This window comes from Malaclemys terrapin, chromosome 17 (assembly GCF_027887155.1).
Source record: "Malaclemys terrapin pileata isolate rMalTer1 chromosome 17, rMalTer1.hap1, whole genome shotgun sequence".
NCBI lineage: Eukaryota > Metazoa > Chordata > Testudines > Emydidae > Malaclemys > Malaclemys terrapin.
Window position 1 is genome coordinate 13,379,470 of NC_071521.1, and position 20,599 is coordinate 13,400,068.

The 20,599-nt window shown below is 45.3% G+C and overlaps 1 protein-coding gene across 18 annotated transcripts in view; it reads left to right on the forward strand.

Annotated features, from left to right (window-relative positions):
• DNM1 (dynamin 1) overlaps positions 1 to 20,599 on the forward strand; it is a 104,141-nt gene that overhangs the window by 30,946 nt on the left and 52,596 nt on the right. For 14 of the 18 annotated variants that reach the window (XR_008442647.1, XR_008442648.1, XR_008442650.1 and 11 more), the window contains exons 2-10: positions 2,613 to 2,686; positions 5,245 to 5,394; positions 7,663 to 7,866; positions 8,752 to 8,850; positions 10,636 to 10,796; positions 15,123 to 15,265; positions 15,345 to 15,480; positions 17,564 to 17,631; positions 18,760 to 18,898. Coding sequence is in view for 14 of the 18 variants with exons in the window: in XM_054007678.1 (XP_053863653.1) it covers positions 2,613 to 2,686; positions 5,245 to 5,394; positions 7,663 to 7,866; positions 8,752 to 8,850; positions 10,636 to 10,796; positions 15,123 to 15,265; positions 15,345 to 15,480; positions 17,564 to 17,631; positions 18,760 to 18,898 (1,174 nt within the window). In the remaining 4 variants the exon portion in view is untranslated. The remainder of the gene's footprint in view (positions 1 to 2,612; positions 2,687 to 5,244; positions 5,395 to 7,662; positions 7,867 to 8,751; positions 8,851 to 10,635; positions 10,797 to 15,122; positions 15,266 to 15,344; positions 15,481 to 17,563; positions 17,632 to 18,759; positions 18,899 to 20,599) is intronic. The other 4 variants (XM_054007667.1, XM_054007669.1, XM_054007672.1 and 1 more) reach the window with 1 other exon arrangement.

Below are 20,599 nucleotides of genomic sequence, written 5' to 3' on the forward strand. Positions count from 1 at the left end.
GAGGGGGTACAACAGTTACAGGACACAAGGGCCGGCACCCCGAATGCACTGCTGCAAAATTCTTCTACCAAACAAGCCACATGAGCCGCAGGAGCAATGTTAGGCTTTTTGAATTCACAACTTTGAAGCAATATGAGATCTTAGGATGAAAAACTATCAAAGGGCAGAGTATAAGGTTAAACACACCATATCCATATAAAGTATTAATAGTAAGCAAGCTTCAGGGCAGAGAGAGACACAAAGATCAGCATGAAGAGCAATTTTGTTCAGTTAGGGCTTGATCTTGCAAGGTGCTGAGGGCCCGCATCGCCCTCTACTACATGGGAATTTAGGGCACTTGACATTTTGCTGAAGGTGCTTGGTAACATGCAGAATCGGGCCCTTATATATTCTACCAGTGTTTTGGAGAAGGGACTATGTAGTAATATGATATCATTCACTCATGATATAATCACAGTTAAAAAGAACAACTCAGTAGAGTTCTGGGACATATAAATACTGACGTCAATTATGTCACTGGAAATTATTGTAACACTAGAGTGGGACTTTATTTGGAATATTGCCCACAATGTTTTATATAAATGGAGACGAGGCCGTAGCTACCCACCTAGAATGATACAGAGACTCAAAGGTCTTATCTGTAATCCCAGTGGAATAGAGAAACTAGGGCTGTATTCTTTGGGAAAGGGGAAATGAAAAGAAGACTTCAGTGAACATAGATTTCTGAAAGGACTGGACTATTGAGAATGGGTTACTTTCTCCTTTCAGTTGCAGTGGTGTAAATCTAGTGCAACTACATTGACTTCCATGGTGTTACTCCAGATTTACACTACAATTACATTACAATTGACAACAGATTTTCACCTGCTATGATATAGAGCCATGGGATTTAGGGATTATCTAATTATTTTTATGTCCTCCCATCATGGCAGTAGCTGTGCACCTCCCAAGCTTTCCTGAATTCATCCTCACTGCGGCCCTTGAGATAGGAAAATATTCTTACCCCCATTGTACAGATGGGGAAATGGAGGCACAGAGAAGTGAAATGACTTGCATAAAGCCAGACAGGAAGTCTAGGGCAAGCCAGGAATTCAAAACAGATTTTCTGAGTCTCACTCTATTAACTGAAACACAAAGCCATCTCATCTCTCTTAACCTTCTCTCCAATAGCAGGACAAGAACAAGGACTTAAAATGTTGGGGTCTGTCTGCCCATGCCACTGTACATCGGGAGTAGCTCTGCTGAAGTCAGTGATGTTACACTACTGTCAAACTAGCGTTGGGGGGGGGGGGGGGGAATTGGGGCCTAGAACTGATGGAACTTAGGCAGGATTTCTTCACAAAGAATGTAGCTTATATATGGAAGAGGAGCCCGATTTTCAAAAGGATGCCATCCCCATTTAGGCATTGAAATAAAATGGTCAGATTTTCAGAAGTGCTCAGCATCAGCAGCTGCAATTGAGAGCAATGGAAATGGCTGAGCACTTTTGAAAATCTGTCCCTAAACTAGCAAGGTCATCAGTGGATGCTATGAGTATGCCTAGCTTTAAAAAGAGAGAGAAGCATTTGGATGAAAAAGAAAAAAAAAAAAAAAAAAAAAAAAGCTCATGGGCTGTGGCTGCTAAGTCAGCATTAGGAAATGGATGTAGACAGGCTTCCTTCCTTCCCTGAAATGTCCTGTATTCTAATAATTTCACCATTTGGTGAATTGGTTTTGGAAGGAGCTGCTGTTGCTGATGACCTGGCAGCAGTTCCTGGCTCTGAGCAGTCAGTCAGGAGGAGGCCTGGGTGGAGGCAAGCCCTTGGCTGCTATGGATTTTGTTCCAGAAGGATCATATACCGTATCCGTATTTGAGCAATGCAGTCTCTCCTCTAAATCCAAAATGCAGGACTTGCATGAGTCACTAACTAGCCCAACCCTCTTTAGGGTAACACTGCACTCACAGAATCTGAGGAGGCACCCGGTGTTGCTTGGATTTCTCCCTTCAATTTTTTTTTTTTTTTTTTTGGTTAAACCTGGATTCATTCCCCAAACCCCGATATCTGCTCCTTGATTATAGGGAGCTTCATTAGATTGACACAGAAATACTGCACGTACACTGCAGGAGGACAAAGGGGGGGGGGGGCGGGGAGGAGGAGGATACAGGCCTTCCCAGCATTCTGGAGCAGGGCTGTTGGCGGTGCAGGCCTCTCCAGCATTCCGAGCTATGGCAGTACCATGTTCCCTAGCATTCTCAAGTGGGAGACAAAGGTCTCTCCAGTATTGCAGAGGATGTTAATGCTGAGGTAGAGCTCTGTGGAAATCAGTTTATTAAGAATACCTTTAGGGAGTTTGTCAGAAATGCCTAAGGGATTTAGGAGCACATGTCCCATTGACTCAAAGGGGGCTTGTGCTCCTAAACCCTGTAGGTATTGTTGGAAATCTCCCCCCATAACCCTTTATTTTCCTTGGGGGAGGGAAGTTTTGTTTTCCAGTGCCTCGAATTTTGTTGCTCTCTTTCTCTGGCTAAGACTCTCTGCTTTAGAATCTCTGAATTTCTAAAGGCAGCAAAGCCATGAAAAGGTTGAATGAAGGAAGCCATCACTCATCAAAAACTTCCTATTTCATTTTAGGGACTTCCTGCCCCGTGGATCAGGCATTGTCACCAGACGCCCACTGGTCCTGCAGCTAGTAAACTCTACAACAGGTATGTGAGCCATCTCCACCCCCATCCTAACCCAGCACATAGCACAAAGGAATGGAGTGAGGTATAATCTTCCCTCTTGGCAGACACCAACATTTTCTGTATTGCTATATCCCAGACAGAAAAAATATTCATTGCCAACCTCTAATACGTGTTATGGCTAATCTATAGGAATATAATCCGAGTATACTGAAAATCTTACCCACTTTGGGTGGCCAACGTGAAACAAGTTGGGGGTTCTCACTCTGTTTCCCCATCACAAAACCCACCACCACAGTTGACAAAAAATGGGCAAACTTGTTGACAATCTGAGAAGAGCCCAAGGACTGAATGGGACATGGAGATGAACTCCCCCCTCACTCCTAGAAGAGGCCCCTCTAGTTTGGGATAGAAGTTCATTGGCAGACCCTTGCCGTGCTATCCCTGTTCTGTGGGAAAGAAGACAGCAGTCTACGCGGCTGTCAATTTGGCACTTTTTGCCAGCACTAAACTCACTAGGAGCCAGGTTTTGATACTTGTACTCAGCATGAGTTCTGCTTTATTCTGAGAGCAGTCCCACTGAAATCAGTGGGACTATTCAATGTGAGAAAGCAACTTGGAATATGTCCCCATAAAAATAGTACTTTCATTTCAGCTATTTAAAATCTAGGCTGCATTAAATGTTCAGGAGCAAAGTGCTTCTCATCAGCTTGTGCTGAATTTATTAGGAGGCTTCACCAAGCTCCTCATGACTTTCCCTTGACTGCAGAGCTATGATTTATTGAATGGATGAGACCTAGATAAGAGTGGAGAACCCTAGCAGTCAGCTTTCCATAGGATTAGTAACTTTAGTACAGGGGTAGGCAACCTATGGCACATGTGCCGAAGGCGGCACGCAAGCTGATTTTCAGTGGCACTCACACTGCCCGGGTCCTGGCCACCAGTCCGGTGGACTCTGCATTTTAATTTAATTTTAAATGAAACTTCTTAAACATTTTAAAAACCTTATTTACTTTACATACAACAATAGTTTAGTTATAAATTATAGACTTATAGAAAGAGACCTTCTAAAAACGTTAAAATGTATGACTGGCACACAAAACCTTAAATCAGAGTGAATAAATGAAGACTCAGCGCACCACTTCTGAAAGATTGCCGACCCCTGCTATAGTAGAACTTCAGATTTATGAACACCTCAGGAATGGAGGTTGTTCATAACTCTGAAATGTTTGTAACTCTGAACAAAACATTATGGTTGTTCTTTCAAAAGTTTACAACTGAACATTGACTTAATACAGCTTTGAAACTTTACTTTGCAGAAGAAAAATTCTGTTTTTAACAATCTTAATTTAAATGAAACAAGCACCGAAACAGTTTCCTTACCTTGTCAAATATTTTTTTAAAAAACTTGCCTTTTTGTTAGTAGTTTACATTTAACACAGTACTGTACACGCTTTTTTTTTTGTCTCTGCTGCTGCCTGATTGCATACGTCTCATTCCAAATGACGTGTGTGGTTGTCTGGTCAGTTTGTAACTCTGGTGTTCGTAACTCTGAGGTTCTACTGTAATGTTATTTAAATGCGTTGAGAACTAAGCATCAGCGTGTCAGTTACAGAAAAAGAGAAGAAGAACAGGAGTACTTGTGGCACCTTAGAGACTAACAAATTTATTAGAGCATAAGCTTTCGTGGACTACAGCCCACTTCTTCGGATGCATCCGAAGAAGTGGGCTGTAGTCCACGAAAGCTTATGCTCTAATAAATTTGTTAGTCTCTAAGGTGCCACAAGTACTCCTGTTCTTCTTTTTGCGGATACAGACTAACACGGCTGTTACTCAGAAAAAGAGAAGACATTTGGGCTTAGTTATTTACATGAGGAGCACATTAGCTAAAATTGACTCTTCTGCTGTAACTAAGACAGGCATAGTGGGAACTGAAGTTTCACCATAAAGATACAAGGAGAATCTTTTCTGCCAGTAACTTAGGGCCAGCCCCTGCCAATGTTCCCTGTGCAGAATTCTCATTGAAATCAGTGGGACTGCTGGGTGTGGGTCAATGGCAGAATTGAGTTCTTAGTGCTTGAGAGTGTGGGATACTTATCCCAGCCTGTGTTTCTCAGATCTGTAAACCAGCAGTTCTACTCCTCAAGTAACTGGTAAGCAGAAATTTGGTCTTCTCGCCACTAGAGGATGACACCGTATTTACCCCAACACTCTAACAAAGTGCTAGACACTGATCACACAACAAACACTGTGATCCACTGCACTGTGTGCATGGTGTTTATCCCTGCAGACAGGAGTAGATTTAGCTGCCTTGGTTTCAACAGAGGAAGACCTGAATCATTAATTGGATATCAAGGGGAAGACTCTATCCCTGCTGGGACATGAACTGAGAATCAGCAGCTCTCTGGCTTGAACTGAAAGGGATTCCCTCAGCTGTTGGTAGTGATCGTAGTACCTTAGTTACCTCCTCTTTGCTAGTCTCCTGGCACTAGAGGTTGAGACCTTTGCCACAGCTTATTCCTTTTGACGGTTTCCTCAGCCCAGCAGGGACAATCTGTAACTTTCTGGTGTTGTTTGACTAGAATTTGGAGAATTTCTACACTGCAAAGGGAAGAAGTTCACCGACTTCGAAGAAATACGTCTGGAGATCGAGGCTGAGACAGACCGGGTTACCGGCTCCAACAAGGGGATTTCCTCTGTCCCCATCAACCTCCGGGTCTACTCTCCCCACGGTGAGTACTGTACAACATCCAAGACTGGAGTATTTGGGGGGGACGGGGAAGCAGAATGGTGGGGTTGACGCTGCACTCTGATGCTGCTCTGTCTTGGAGCGAAGGTACTAAGAACAGAAATGGCTGCTGTGAGAGCTTGCAGACGCTTTGCTCACAAATCCCCACAACAGGCTGGACCATGCTGAACCACTCTCCAGCCCTTTGACCATATTGTGACAACTCACTCAGCTATCTGACAAGAGTACACTGGGTTGCCCCATGCTGGACCCAAGAGCCAGACTCAAATGGGCTCCTGCTGTGCCAGGTCGGTAGGGACTGGGATTGCTGTGGCGACAGCATGCTCAGCTCCTAGGGGGAAAGGAGCACCTTGCATGGCTCTCGAGTGGTTCCCCCAGTTCACACAAGGGCTGCACTGATAGACTTCAAAGGGGCACCACATCCAGCACTCCATTGGTGGAAAGGAGAGATGCTATGGTATAGGGGAATGGAGGTGTGGGATTTGAAATGGGTTTAGATTAGCTCCCTGTCCAGAAAAAATAAAGATTGAATGACCACTAAGGATTTTCTAAAGACTTTATAGTTGATGAGATTTTCTACTTGATCAAGATACTAAATAATTCTATAAGCCTAAATGGCTGCTGGGAACTCTCCCTTCATAATTTGCCAGTGGTACTCCACGATTACCTCTGTTGGCTTTTCTTTTAACATTTAAATCAGCTGTTCTTAGACTATGATCAGGGGATGTATGGTGTTCAGAATAGAGATGGTGAAGGTCTCTCCATGTGCTCCACAGAAGGAAAAGGTTGGAGAATCACTGATTTAAAGACAGAGTCTCTTGTTGCCTGTGCTCCAGTTCTTTACCTGTTGCATTCTGCCCCTAATCTTAATGGGCCCAATCCCATAGCCCTTATTCAAGCAAAACTCCTGTCATAGATATTTGGACATTAGCCTGAGTAAGGATTGCAGGACATGGCCCTATAGGTGGTTAAATCATCCTGTGCTTGGCTTTTTCTCAACATCACTTACCTGACTAACTGGTACTGCAGCACTGAATTGCCACTTCCAAATGATGCTCAAGCGGCTGTTCAGATTTAAAAGCTGATAGGAAATCTGGAATCATGTCACACCATTGTCTTTTTTAAGCAGAATCCCCCACCAAAATCAATGGCATAATATAATATGGGCCCTATTCCTGTATATAATGAGCCTATGAGCATTGTTTACTGCCATACAAAATGGAGATGGAGTGAATGGCTCACTGAAAGTCAGCCCTCTTTCACTGTATCTCTGTCTTTCTTCCCCCAACACCTCTTTACTGCACTGGAGATGGGAGATGCTCCTGAAGTTTCTAGTAGTATATGCACTGTTTGGCCCTTGAGCAGGAATGACTCATGGTGTGTAGACATCAGCCATACCGAAAGGAGGTCTCCCACTTTACACTGAGATGCCTTGGCAGGAGGAGATTGAAGGATGTGGCAAATAAAAGCCTTTCAGAAGTTGCTGCATAACAGACATTAATACACAGCAAAATATTTGTATTGATAATCTCTTGTCCCTTTCTGGCATCTTCCATCCAGGGATCTCAAAGCTCCTTAAACGGCAAAACAACTAAGAGAGACTGGTCAATGTTATTAGCCCTATTTTACAGATAGGGAACTGAGGCTCTGAGATGAGAAATAAGTTGCCCAGGGTCACAGTCAATGGCAGAAACAGGACTAGAACTCGGGAATCCTGTGTCCCACTCCCCCGCCCTAACCACTAGACACAAGATAGGAATATTGCCCAGTCTTCTGGCTCCCAGTCCCCTGCTCTGACTACTAGACCTGATAGCTACTACTTCTCTAGTAATATGATTATTATTAATAATAATACCTAGCCCTTATAATTCACTTTTCATCATCAGTAGCACACAGCACTTTACAAAGGAGATCAGTGTCATCATCCCTATTTTATAAATGGGAAAACGGAGGTAGAAAGAGATTAAATGACTTGCCCAAGGTCACAGCAGGCCAGTGGCAGAGTTGGGAATAGAACCTATAGAATCCTGAGTCCCAGTCCACTGTTCTCACCACTAACAAAAAGGAAATATTTTTTTTTTACTTTTTTCTGGGCTGCATGAGACTCTGGCTGCTGCTGGCTGAGTTATATGTATGTATCTATCATGCCTATCCGTGTAGTAGGTAACCATTTTAAATTTACAGATGCCTCTCATAAACAGAACAAGCTACCCTTATTGGGACCCTTACTCTTCTCCTTTCTCTTGTCTAGTCCTGAGTCTGACACTTGTGGACCTACCGGGGATGACAAAAGTCCCAGTGGGGGACCAGCCACTTGACATTGAGTTCCAGATCCGGGAAATGCTCATGCAATTTGTCACCAAAGAGAACTGCCTCATCCTGGCCGTATCCCCAGCCAACTCTGATCTCGCCAACTCTGATGCCCTCAAGATCGCAAAGGAGGTTGACCCCCAAGGTAAATCCAGCCTCTGTTTTTGTTTTAGCATGGCACTTCTGGCATTAGATCTGGTTCTCCCTTGTCCCTGGACATGAGTAATGGTGTATGCCAAAGACGTGTTCCCCTGCTCAAGAAACAGTCTTCCCAACACACATAACTCTTGCCCAGTTCACACAACCCCCTGGGACAGTGGTGTTCTCAACCCATGCACCCTCCAATCATCAAGGCAGTGACATGCTCAACACACAGACTCCTATGGCAGTACCCTGTCAAATCCTGTTGAGGTTGCTTCCACATGGGCTGTTGCCCTAGAACAGGGGTCGGCAACCTTCGGCATGTGGCCCATCAGGGTAATCCGCTGGCGGGCCACAAGACATTTTGTTTACATTGTCTGTCTGCAGCCACGGCCCCCTGCAGCTCCCATTGGCTGGGAACAGTGAACCACAGCCACTGGGAGGTGCGGGGGGCGTGCCTGCAGTCGGTCAACGTAAACAAAATGTCTCGCGGCCCACCAGCGGATTATCCTGATGGGCTGCGTGCCGAAGGTTGCTGGGGCTGACCCCTGTTCTAGAAGTTCCTGGTTCACCCTCCAGTGAGGAAAAAGGCTTCCCACCCTTCAGTCACCCAACTTCTCCCTAAAGGGGATAGGCCTGTTAGGTAGAGCCATCTGCACTAAGCCCCCTCTCTGCTGTAGCCCAGAATGGGGGTATCTCAGAATCAGCCTCCCACCACACTGGTATGCTCCAGTCCCCTCTCTCCCAAACCTGCGCTGGAAGTCCCATGCGCTGAGTTCAAGAGCCCTTGTGGAACCCAGTCAGGTAATTTGCAGTGCTTCCTCTGCCCAAATAGTTTACAGGAACTGTTGTTGGTTCAAGTTAACCATGTCTGCTTGTGCCCCCATAGGCCAACGCACCATTGGAGTCATCACTAAACTGGACCTCATGGATGAAGGAACCGATGCACGAGATGTGCTAGAAAACAAGTTACTTCCCCTTCGAAGAGGTATGGATCCCCTTTTCATTTCCTCCTCATTCTCCTCCCTTCTTTCCCCTGGTCCCATCCCCTTCCTCCAACATTCCCCAGAACCTGTGCCACAACAGTGTTCTCCTCTCTGATAGAATATCTGCCCCAAACTTGATGTTAAATCATTGGGCCCCTCAGTTCCAAACTGGAAAAAGTGGTCCCTCAGTTCCAAGAGAGAACAACCAACCTCCCTACCTCTTTGTAAGGGTAAATGTGCCATGCTCCTCTGCAGGGAATCCCTTCCCAAGAGTCTTTGTACCTTAGTATGCAGCCAGAACCCAAAAGCAGAATCCTGTTCTCTGTGATATATCTTTTTCTATGGAAGAAAAGTTGTAGACATGGCAACCTGTGTCTCACCCCTCCTTCCCAGATATCAGAATCTGGGCTCTCTTCTTCTTTAACATTTATATTTAGGGCTTTTGATTTTTTATTATAACTGGTCAACACAGATAAAACACCCCTGATAAAAAGAATTAAACTGGTGTTTGTCCAACACCACTGGAGAAACACCGGAAATGGTTACTTGTATTGAAGGGCTGGTCTACAGGAAGCAGTAATGGGTGACTTCTGAAGCACACTAACATGCTGTGCATTAATTAGTCTGTGTAGACCCGGCTGGTGTGCACTAAAGGTTCCCTAGTGCACTTTAACATAGTGCTGTTTGAATGAGTAATATGTTAAAGCACACGAGGGCACATTATTATAAAGAGATTACTCATAACAGTATATATTACCGTATGTAGTAGATATACTAATGTATATAATAGACATTACTCATTTCCATATACACAAAGAGAACACCTCTATTTTGGACACCTGCATAAAACTTAAAAGTTGCTAAAAATAAACCTTGAAAAACTAAATTAATAAACAATAAAAACAGAAGCCTTATTTATACAGTGGTAGCCCTAAAGCAGTTGTTCTCAACCGGGGGTACGCAGAGGTCTTCCAGGGGGTACATCAACTCATCTAGATATTTGCCTAGTTTTACAACAGACTACATAAAAAGCACTGGCGAAGTCAGTACAAACTAAAATTTCATACAATGACTTGTTTATACTGCTCTATATACCATACACTGAAATGTAAGTACAATATTTATATTCTTATCAATGTATTTTATTATATGGTAAAAATGAGAAAGTAAGCACTTTTTCAGTAATAGTGTGGCTGTGACACGTTTGTATTTTTGTCTGATTTTGTAAGCAAGTAGTTTTTAAGTGAGGTAAAACTTGAGGGTACGCAAGACAAATCAGACTCCTCAAAGGGGTACAGTAGTTTGGAAAGGTTGAGAACCACTGCCCTAAAGGACACAATCAGATTGGGTAGAGGCAATACAAAGATAAAATAAATGACAGCTCCTGCTCCAAAGAGCTTAGACAAGACAAGGCCTAACAGGTGGATGAGAAAAATAATTGCATTGGGGAGGGGACGCAATAATAAATAAATATAATGGGAGATTCACAAATCTTAGCTGGTTAGCAGTAGTGACTGCAGCTCTTCACCTGCCTTCTCTTTTCCTTCCCAGGTATCAGAGCCCAGTGGAATTTCCAGTTTAAATTTTTCAACTGGTTTCTAATGGTTCCAGTTATCAGTGGGGTCTCCCCCTCCTTCCATTACCATTTCGAACTTAGACTCCCCTTTGTCCTCCTCTCCTAGTGTCATATCGCAGGCTTTCCGTACCCTGGATTGTCTCCTGGCTGTGTCCAATGTTTCCGCACTTCTGCCGTGCTGCCATCTGACTTTTGGTCTTTTCACTGGTAGGTTACATCGGTGTGGTCAACAGAAGTCAGAAGGACATTGATGGCAAGAAGGACATTCAGGCTGCACTGGCTGCAGAGAGGAAGTTCTTTCTCTCCCACCCATCCTACAGACATATGGCTGAACGCATGGGCACCCCCTACCTGCAGAAAGTGTTGAACCAGGTAACGGCAGCTGGGCTCTGCAGCTGGCTACCACCAGGACAGAGAACAGACCAAAATGGGGCTGTTACCCAGGGTTACTCGGAGATCATGACAATACTAAAGACTCCTAGAGCACTTGGCAAACGTGAATTAATGAATACTCACAATGGATCGATACATGATTACTGTCCCTGTTTTAATGCTCTGAAACTGAGGCATAGAACAGCTAACTGATTTGCCCAAGCTCACAAAAGGAGAGAATGTCAGTACAGGACCACTAAGCTGTGCCTGACTCAAATATCCTGATATAATTAAACGCTTTCCTCTGCGCTGAAAATCAAGTTCATGCACTAAACACAAAAGGCCAAATTCTGCTCTCAATAACATCGGTATAAATCCAGAGTAAGTACACTGAAGTCAATGGCATTAATCTGGATTTACACCAGTAGAATTCCTCCTGATTTACACAACTGTAATAAGAGCAGAACTTGGCCTATCATGTTTGTGGGGATTTTTAGCTTCAAGAGATCATTGCATTTCCTGTAGTCCTGTAATATTAATTAAAATGATTTGGCTGTTCAATTAAAAATGATGCCTATCAGAAAATTATTTTATAAATGAATTCGGATAAGATTCTAATATGTCTGGAGGGCTGCCTTCTCCTGGGACACATCCAATGGAGGAAACTATAAAAACCAAAACCTCATATGTTAAGATTTAAGGGGACACCATCAACTTGCAAATCGCATTTGTCTGACAATTTTTTAATTGCTATAGTTCAATTACACCCAAGATCAGTAGAACTGAAAGAAGTTAGCAAAAGCGTATGTACTTTTCTCTATTTTTTCTGATTGGTATATTTGAAATGGTGAAAAAATATTTAAAAAAAAAGCCTTTTCACCATAAGAATGAGACGGCATTGACTCCCCCTTCTGCCTCTAAGCCCCTACCAACTCAAAAAATAAAGAGAGAGAGAAATTAATAAAAATCTTAAAGATTAAAAAAAAAATCAAAACTAAAAACTCTCCCTCAAACAGTGTTTTGACCCCAAAAAGGGAAAAGTGCCAGAGACTCCATGGAGTCTTCTAGGGACTTTGCTATTGCTACTAATTTGGGTACTCATAGTATAATGATGGGTGGCAGTATAAAACCCTAAGATACACAAATAGATAAAAACACATTGCGTATTATCAGTAGAGCTGTAGGTTTGTCATGGGTGGAAAAACGTCATGCATACCATAATTTTTCTGTTTGTCCGTGTCTTTTTTTTCCTGTCCATGATTTTCCCAAACAGTGGGTCACCGGGCCCCAAGGGGGGTGGGGGGCTTTGGAGAGCAAGCCCAATGGCTCCTATCCTGTGGCCCTGAACCCAGCTCCCTGCTCAGAGCATTGGAAGCTGGAGCACCAGGTCGCAGCACCATTCATGTTTTGTCCTGTCCCACCTGCCCCAACTCACCAAGCAGGATTAGGATTGCAGTGCCTGGGTGGAACATGCTGTTGTAGGTGGTCAGTGCCCACTAGGTAGGGGGAGGAGGGCATTTTTAATCAAAGCTCAGGGAGCAGTCACAGTAAATTTAGTAACCTGTGACTTTTACTACATTTACAGTGACTGCTCCCTGATTTTTTAATAAAACTGCAGTGACAAATGTGCAGCCCTAGTCATCAGTTTCCTTGTTTTGCTGAGGATCAGTTGTACTTCCCATCTCATGCATTAGCAATCCGATAATGTTGCTCTCAGATCCGCTTCTTCTCCCTTGCTGGAAAGACCCCTCAGGTACATGAGGAGAGGAGGAGACAAAAACCTATGCAATTTGTTTTAAAGGAATTGAATCAAATTCTGGATATTTACTCTAGACATTTTTTAATCAGGATTGTCAAAAACTGGAATTTCTTGTGATTAGTCAGGTTTTTTTTTAAATTCCAGTTGACCATATGACGTTGTAGCCGTGGCTTTCAAACTATTCACCACACACCCCATTTCTATCAAAGCAAATAGGCTCAGGTCCCCCCTTCCCTTGTGCTAGAGACGAACATCATAGATAGCCACTGTCAAAGGAATACTGGGATACAGTGATAAAGGCCTTTACCTTGGCATGTTCCAGTGCGGACGTGGTGGAGGAGGTTCCTGTGCACAGAGTTTATCCAGGAGTGGAGAGACCAACTCAGACATGGGAGGGTGAGCTGCAAGTCAGGGGAACAGAGGCTCCAAGGGGGAAAAGTCCAGGGACATAGAATGAGGAGTATGGGCTCAAGCGGGTTAGGTTGAAAGGACGGAATGGAGGAGGGGCAGCAGAGGCTCAAGGAGAAGTAGGCTGGGGGCACAGAGGCTCAAGAACGAGGCTGGGGGCACAGAGGCTGGGGGGCAGAGGCTCAAGGAGAGCCAGGGTGGGGCTCAAGGGGTCTGGGCTGGGGATACAGATTGAGGGAGCCACGGTCCAGCAGAGCCAGGCCGGGGGGGACAGAATGAGGAGCCAGGCCTCAAAGGGGGTCCTGGGCTCCCATCCCCCATTCTGTCCCCTCCCAGCCCAGGCAACAAGGCCCTGAAGCCGCTGCCTCCTCCCACTCCCCAGCACCACAGGATCCATCTTGGGCACTGGCAGGGGGGAGCATTGAGAGGAGGAGAAACGGTCTCCCTGCCCACGGGCTGGTGCAACAGCAGCCCCTGTGGCCAGGGAGAGCCAGTGCCGGCTATTTCCTGTTCAGTGCTTGTGTCTGGCAGCCATTTGCATCTGTTTATTGGCAAGATTGTAAAGGAAACAGCAAGGCCCTGATCCTGCAGCCACTTAGCTACGTGTTTAGCTATAAGCATGTTTGTAGTCCCATTGGCTTCAAAGTTAAACATGTGGTCGGGAAATGGTAAGCATTCTCCACAAAATATTTAGTAAAAACTATTTTTTTTTTAAATTGTAGACATTTTCAATTTTTGAATGAAAACCTGACAGTCAAACCTGATTTTGTTGTTGAAAAACTGGAAAATTAAAAAGACCTGGAAATTTTCTATGAACATTTTTGTTTCCGATTAAAAAAATATTTCAAAATATCAATTTTTTTTGGACTAACTCTGTCATGTTGACAGGATCAAAGCCTAAAACAAGAAGTTCAGAGCCAACCCAGATCCTGTCCAGACTCCAGCAGGGCCCACAGTTTAAAAGTTTAAAGTTTTAGTGCTTTAAAGATGCTGAAACTCGCACAGCAAAGTCCTTCATCCTCTTAAATGGGATTCTTTACCAGGTGTCCTCAGATGAGTCCGATTTGGCAGGTCTGAGACGTTTATGGATAAGCTTAAAGAAGTTGCAGTAAAATACGTTCCCAAATCCACCCCCAAAATGGAAATAAAGTCCCCTTTGTTTGGCTGGTTTATGGAAATAAACATAATTTTAATTTTTCTTGTCCTTTACCCCAGAGCAGTAATAAATCTATAAAATGGGCACAAATTATTTCCCTTTCAAAGGGGAGTTGTGAGGCTCAGTTAGTCAATGTTTGTGGGTGCTTTAGGATCTTTTGTTGAAAGGTGCTAGGGAAGTATAGAATATTATTACTATGTACTTCTCCTAGCTAGTATAGTTCTGTGTCTGATGGCCTTCTGAAAAGGGCACTGCCTAGCTACATGAGACTGGGTAAACTGCAGTTCAACTCAGGAGACCTGAGTTCAAGTCTCTGCTCAACCTAAGACTTTAGGGCTTAATCCTAAAATTACCTTATGCCTCAGTTCCCTGTCTGTAAAAGCCAGATATCCCTACCTCACAGGGGCATTGCAAGGCTCTCAGATAGTATGGTGATGAGGGCCAGATAAGTACCTAAATAGATGGACACTGGACTGTCAAAAGCAACCAACCTCCTTTTCTTCTTGAAACATGACAACCCCATTATGGCCACATAATAGACCTTGCTGCGCTATTCATCAACCTTTTGTGCATATTTAAACCTTGGCAGGGCCAATTTGTCTAAAAATTTTCAGGTATTGATTTTGTCCCTGCTCTTCCTGGTCTCTCTGCTACCTCTGCATTGCAGGGAAGCCCTAGGAGTTTCCAAAGAGAGATCCATAACCTGGCTCTTTCCTTTATACTGGAGAGATGACCTGTCCAGTGATGGCTTCCCCTTGATATAATCTCATTCATTCTCCCCACTCAAAACCTAGTTCAGTCAGTGGGACTGGCCCACTCTGCCACACAAGACTGATGCTCTGTGGCTCATAGGAGTAGCCTATTCTGGCACACAGGGCTAATGATCCCCCCTGTCGCAGAGAAGAAGCCCACTTTGTTGCTACCCTTCTGGTGAGTCAGCAAACCCTGTTCAATCACAACTCACAGGCTTTTTAACCCATTTCTCAAACTTCTACTTTTGCAGCAACTGACCAATCACATCCGAGACACCCTGCCAGGCCTGCGAAACAAACTCCAGAGCCAGCTTCTCTCCATTGAGAAAGAGGTGGACGAATACAAGAACTTCCGTCCTGATGATCCTGCCCGGAAGACCAAAGCTCTGCTTCAGTAAGTGACTCCTGCTGCGCGTCCCTCCGAGGAGAAGTGTACCTGGCAATCTCCCCCATTCGTTTCTCTTTCTGCCTAGGATGGTCCAGCAGTTTGCTGTGGACTTTGAGAAACGTATTGAAGGCTCCGGTGACCAGATTGATACCTACGAGCTGTCTGGAGGAGCTAGGATCAACCGCATCTTCCATGAGCGGTTCCCCTTTGAACTGGTGAAGGTACCACTCCCCCTCCTATCCTGCTCACCTACCTACCTATTTTCTCTCTACCTGCTGTCATTTCTTCACCTGTCCTTCTCAGCTGCCATCTTTTTGGCTCATTTCTCATCTCTTCTCCTTTGCATCTGCTGTCTCCTCTTTAATTCGTTTTTTCTTTCCTTGACCTTGTCTTTACCTTCATCACTTTTTCTCTTCTTCACCTGTCTTTCTCACCTGTTGTTGTCTTTTTCCTTCACCAGTCCTCTCTGTTCTTCGCTTCCTTTCTCTCTCACCTCCAATCCTGGCTTCTCTTCTCCCTCAGCCCTCACCCCGTGCCAGAGCCTGACCTCTCCTTCAGCCCCCTTTCCAGTATCTGAACTTGGCCCCTCCCTCAGTTCCTGCCCTGGTAGCAGAGCATAGGAGCTCCCTCCCTTTCTCTTCCTGGTTATGTAAAAAGGTTTTACCTTAACTGTTCTGATTACATGAATCCCAAATGCTGAAGCTTTAGTTTGTTCACCTCAAGCCAAGGAGAGTCTCTGATCAGCTGAATGTCCATGTAGAAAGGTAGAGTCACACAGTGTAGTTTGGGGGCAGATGCAGAGATAGCTGAAAACTGCATTCCATTGATCCTATTGATGCTGTGGGCAGGGCTGGTCCCGATGTGCCAAGCTAATACCAGACTAAGGGCTGCTCCAACTTACGCTGACTCTTAAACACTCCCAAGGGGTAGAAAACACAGCCAAATTGCACTAGCAGGGAGTCACACCAAGGGTCCACTTTATGGGAGAATCTGGCATATAATGTATAAAAACTCCAGAGGAAAAGGTGATGAAATACCTTTTCTTGATGGTTTTCAGAACAGAAGATCAAGCAGGAGCCAATCTGTTCCCCTTATGGGTTAGCTTGTCTGTATTTTCACTTAGTAGTAGTATTTAAATTATGATCCTTTCCATTTGAATGAGATGCTGAGGCCTTGTCAATGAAAGACAAGAGCCTGCATTGTGTTTGATGATGTTATAACTTTTCTATGTGAGAGAGAAATCCAGTTTTTATGTGTATATTGGAAAAAACAGCTGCTGAGATCGCATGCAAACCTTGCAAGGGAAAACATTTTATTTGGGACACAATTTTATATTTTTAGTTTCTCATTCCCTTTGTCCTTTGTTTCTAAGGACATTTGTATAGTCAATGAGAACTGGGCAGCACTTCTGAGGGTATGTCGACTGGAGCTGGGGGTATATTTTCCTGTTCAGGTAGATGGACACGTGCAAACTTCAGTTGAGCTAACACGCTAAAAAGAGCAGTGTAGCTGCAGCAGCACAGATAGGCTAGCAGCTCAGACAGGCTAGCTGTCTGAGTACAATCCCATCTGAGACCCTAGGTACATCCTTGGGCAGCTAGTCTGACCCACTGCCCATGCCACCACGGCCACACTGCTGTTTTTATCACATTAGCTCAATTGGAGCTAACGTGTACATCTACCCAAGCTGAAGTTACAACTCCAGCTTGGGTGTAGACCAGGGGTCGGCAACGTTTGGCACGTGGCTCGCCAAGGTAAGCACCCTGGCAGGCCGGGCCAGTTTATTTACCTGCTGACGCGGCAGGTTCGGCCAATCGCGGCCCCACTGGCCGCAGTTCGCCGTCCCGGGCCAATGGGGGCGATGGGAAGCCGCAGCCAGCACATCCCTTGCCCGTGCCGCTTCCCGCCGCCCACCTTGGCCCGGGATGACGAACCGCAGCCAGTGGGGGCCGCGATCGGCCGTACCTGCCACGTCAGCAGGTAAATAAACTGGCCCAGCCCGCCAGAGTGCTTACCCTGGCGAGCCGTGTGCCAATCGTTGCCGACCCCTGCTGTAGACATACACTGACAGTCAAGCCCTAAGCTGGGTTTCCAAAGTTCACACAGCATGTGAGTGCTGGCAATAGAAGCCTGATCTCCTGACTCCCATTCCTGTGTTCCAGCCAACAGGCCACACTCCTTCTTCACACCTCCATCTTGCAAGGCTGAGTCATGACCTGGCAGGGGCCCTCTCCTCTGTATCTGCATGGTGCTCTGCTGTATGGGTTGCCAGGCCCCTTCTGACAATCTTTTCTTCTGGTGCAGATGGAGTTTGACGAGAAGGAGCTCCGGCGAGAGATCAGCTACGCCATCAAGAACATCCATGGTATCAGGCATGTATCATGCATTAGGCAGGCCCACGACTGCACAGCCTTGTAAATATCTCTAGACCTTCCAAACCAAGTTGAGAAGACTTCAGAGGTACGGTAGGTCAGCAGACGGGAGGGAACACCTGTCTGGGCCATTGACAGCTGAACAGCCTTGTATTGGGAGGTACTAATGTTCATCAAAATCAGTTTGCTTTCTGTTTCCATGTGAGAGCTGCAGGAGCTTGAAAGGTAAAATTGCCTTGGTGATCAGCCTTTTTCTTCCATCTCCTGTGCTGAGTGTGAGAAAGAGGAAGTGACATCACATTGTAGTAAGAGGAAGTGACATAGGAAGGGATGCTAAACACCCCCATACACCTTTTTAATTTCTTATAATATTGTTTTAATTTATTTTCCCAGATCTACTAGGGCTCGATCCTGCAAGCTGGTGCTGAGCACACTCAACCATCAGTGACTTCAATGGGAGCTGAGGGTGCTCAGTACTTTTGCAGGACCGAGTCCCAAAGGCATGGTAAGTTAACATCTTTGCATTTGTGTTAGAGAAGATTAATGATGCGTGGCTTATGATGCCTCACAGCAGCCTTACCTGAGAGATGCTAAGATACTGCAATTCCTCCTGTGGTCAGTGGGGACTGTGGGAGCCCAGCGCCCCTCAGAATCCCTATTAAACACTGGAGAATGCAAGCAAGTGATCAGATAGTGACAAGTTTATTTTCTTCTCCTTCAGCTCATTCCATCTGCTCTAGCCAGGCTCATATTACTATTAGTATTTATTGCTCCCTTATTCTAATTAAGAAAGGGTTTCTTGAAACTCTCTAAGGGTGATATTCACCCCTCTGCATTAAACCCTAAATGCCCCCGCCTTAAAGGCTGAAGTGGTACATAAGCTTAGTGTTGGTCCCTGTGTTGGTCATTTTCACCTAAGAGACCATTTTTGTGAAGTGTTGAGCACCCTCCATTCCCATTGATTTCAGTGAGGTTTTGTTCATAGGTTTTATGATTCCTCCGGCCCAACGAGCTGGGTGTCAGTGATACAAATGCCTGCTCTGAAATGTGTGTGTAATGCTGTGACATTCTCCTTGCCCCCCTCTACCTTCCCTCCTGCCTTGTCTTGCCCCTGCCCTGGGTGTTTAGAACCGGTCTTTTCACGCCCGACATGGCCTTTGAGACCATTGTGAAAAAGCAGGTGAAGAAGATTAAAGAGCCTTGCCTGAAATGCGTGGACATGGTCATTTCGGAGTTAATCAATACCGTTAGACAGTGCACCAAGAAGGTAACCGGAGGGAACATGGAGTTCACACGCTAACACCTGCCCGCCCATCTGCTCGCTGGCTGAAGCACAGTACTGTGATCTGGGCAAGGAGCTGCCTGCAGTGAAACTTGATGTTTCTAACCACCTCCTCAGCAGCATGACTAGACCTGAGTGATACTAGCCTGGGGCATTCCAGCCAACCAGCCAATCAGAAAGAGATGGGACAGCTGATAGGAGTGGGTTACTGCCAGTCTCCACTATTCCATTCGAGGTGTCTTTGGAACATTGGGGTCTCCCCCCACATGCCCACTCCAGAAACACGACCCCCTCCACTGGCTCTCTAACACGAGCGTTAACTCTTTATAACAGCCAAGGTTATTTCTTCCTCTAGAGGCTGATGGTTTATATCTGATTTGAATTTAATTTCTGATTTTAATTTCCAAGTCAGAGTCTGGGATATAGATTTCCCCTGGGAACTTCTAGGGTCTTGGTATCATCCAATCTGGCCCCTGATTGACCATCACAGAGCAAAAGGGTACATAAACTCTCAAATGTGGAGGATCAAGATTCAAAGGTGAAGTAGGCTTTGCTAATGTGGAATGATCAAGCTGTGGGCTTCCCTGCAGGGAGATGTTCCTAAGCTTGTGGAATTTGGCATGGTTTCTGATTGGCTTGGTTTGTATCTTGTTTTGAAGAAGCAGTAAATGGCTGAGAAGAAGGAAAGTGGAGGTGTCCACTCTCACCTGAGTTCCTTCTTTTCCCTTCCTCCTGCTGTGATGGGGGTGTCCTGGAGATTTCATTCTCTGGGTTCTGATTGACTGTTGTGGGCTTCAGTGGGGATGTGGGAGAGAGCCAGTCATAATTCTGTCCATCCTTCAAATATTGCGATTCTCATGTCTGAGTTTGGGCTTAGATTTAATATTGAGAAGCAGGGTGAGAAAGACAGGGAGACTGCCTGCCATTCCTCTCAGCCATGGCCTGCTGCTTCAGACAGGTCCAGGTCCTGGTGAAAGGGCATCTCAGCCAGAGTGTGATAGCGTGGGCACTGGAGACTCTTGGTATGTTGGATCACTGCTGGCCATTCGGGAGCAGGTAACCGGGTGAGGGTATTACTGGAGGCTCCCAAGGGAGATTGAAACCTTGAATTTAGAGAGAAAAAAAAAAAGGGTGGTGGGTGAGTGATGAGACTCGGGTTTGCTCTGCAAGAGACTGCGTTGCTTGGGGCTGGAGATCTCTGCAGAGGTGCTTAGGCTCACATACATGTGCTTTGTCCCAGTCCAGACTGGGAGAGCAAAGTGGACAGACAGTGACAGATTCCTCAGGTTTTTAGAATGCTGGGAGGAGCTTCCTTTTCCTATCCTGCTGTCTTCTGTTGAGGTATGTAGCTGTGGGGAGCACCCAGAAAATTGCCCTTAGTGCTGGTGACAGGTAAGCAAAGACCTTTGGGCTGCCAAGTACCCAGAGTCATCCAGTAACTGGATCTGAAGGGCCCACTTTTCATATCCCCTTAATCCTCCCTTGGTTAGTTTTACCATCCATCAATCATCATTTAAGTCTTTATCACTCCTTCCCTCTTCCTCCCTATGAATCATTTCCCGTCTTTCTTTCTTCCCTTCCCATTTCTCTCTATCTCCACCTTCACAGTCTTGTTTTTCTCTTTCTTTTTCCTCAAGGAATGACTTTACACCAGTAGTGAAATTATCTCTATTATAGACATGAAGG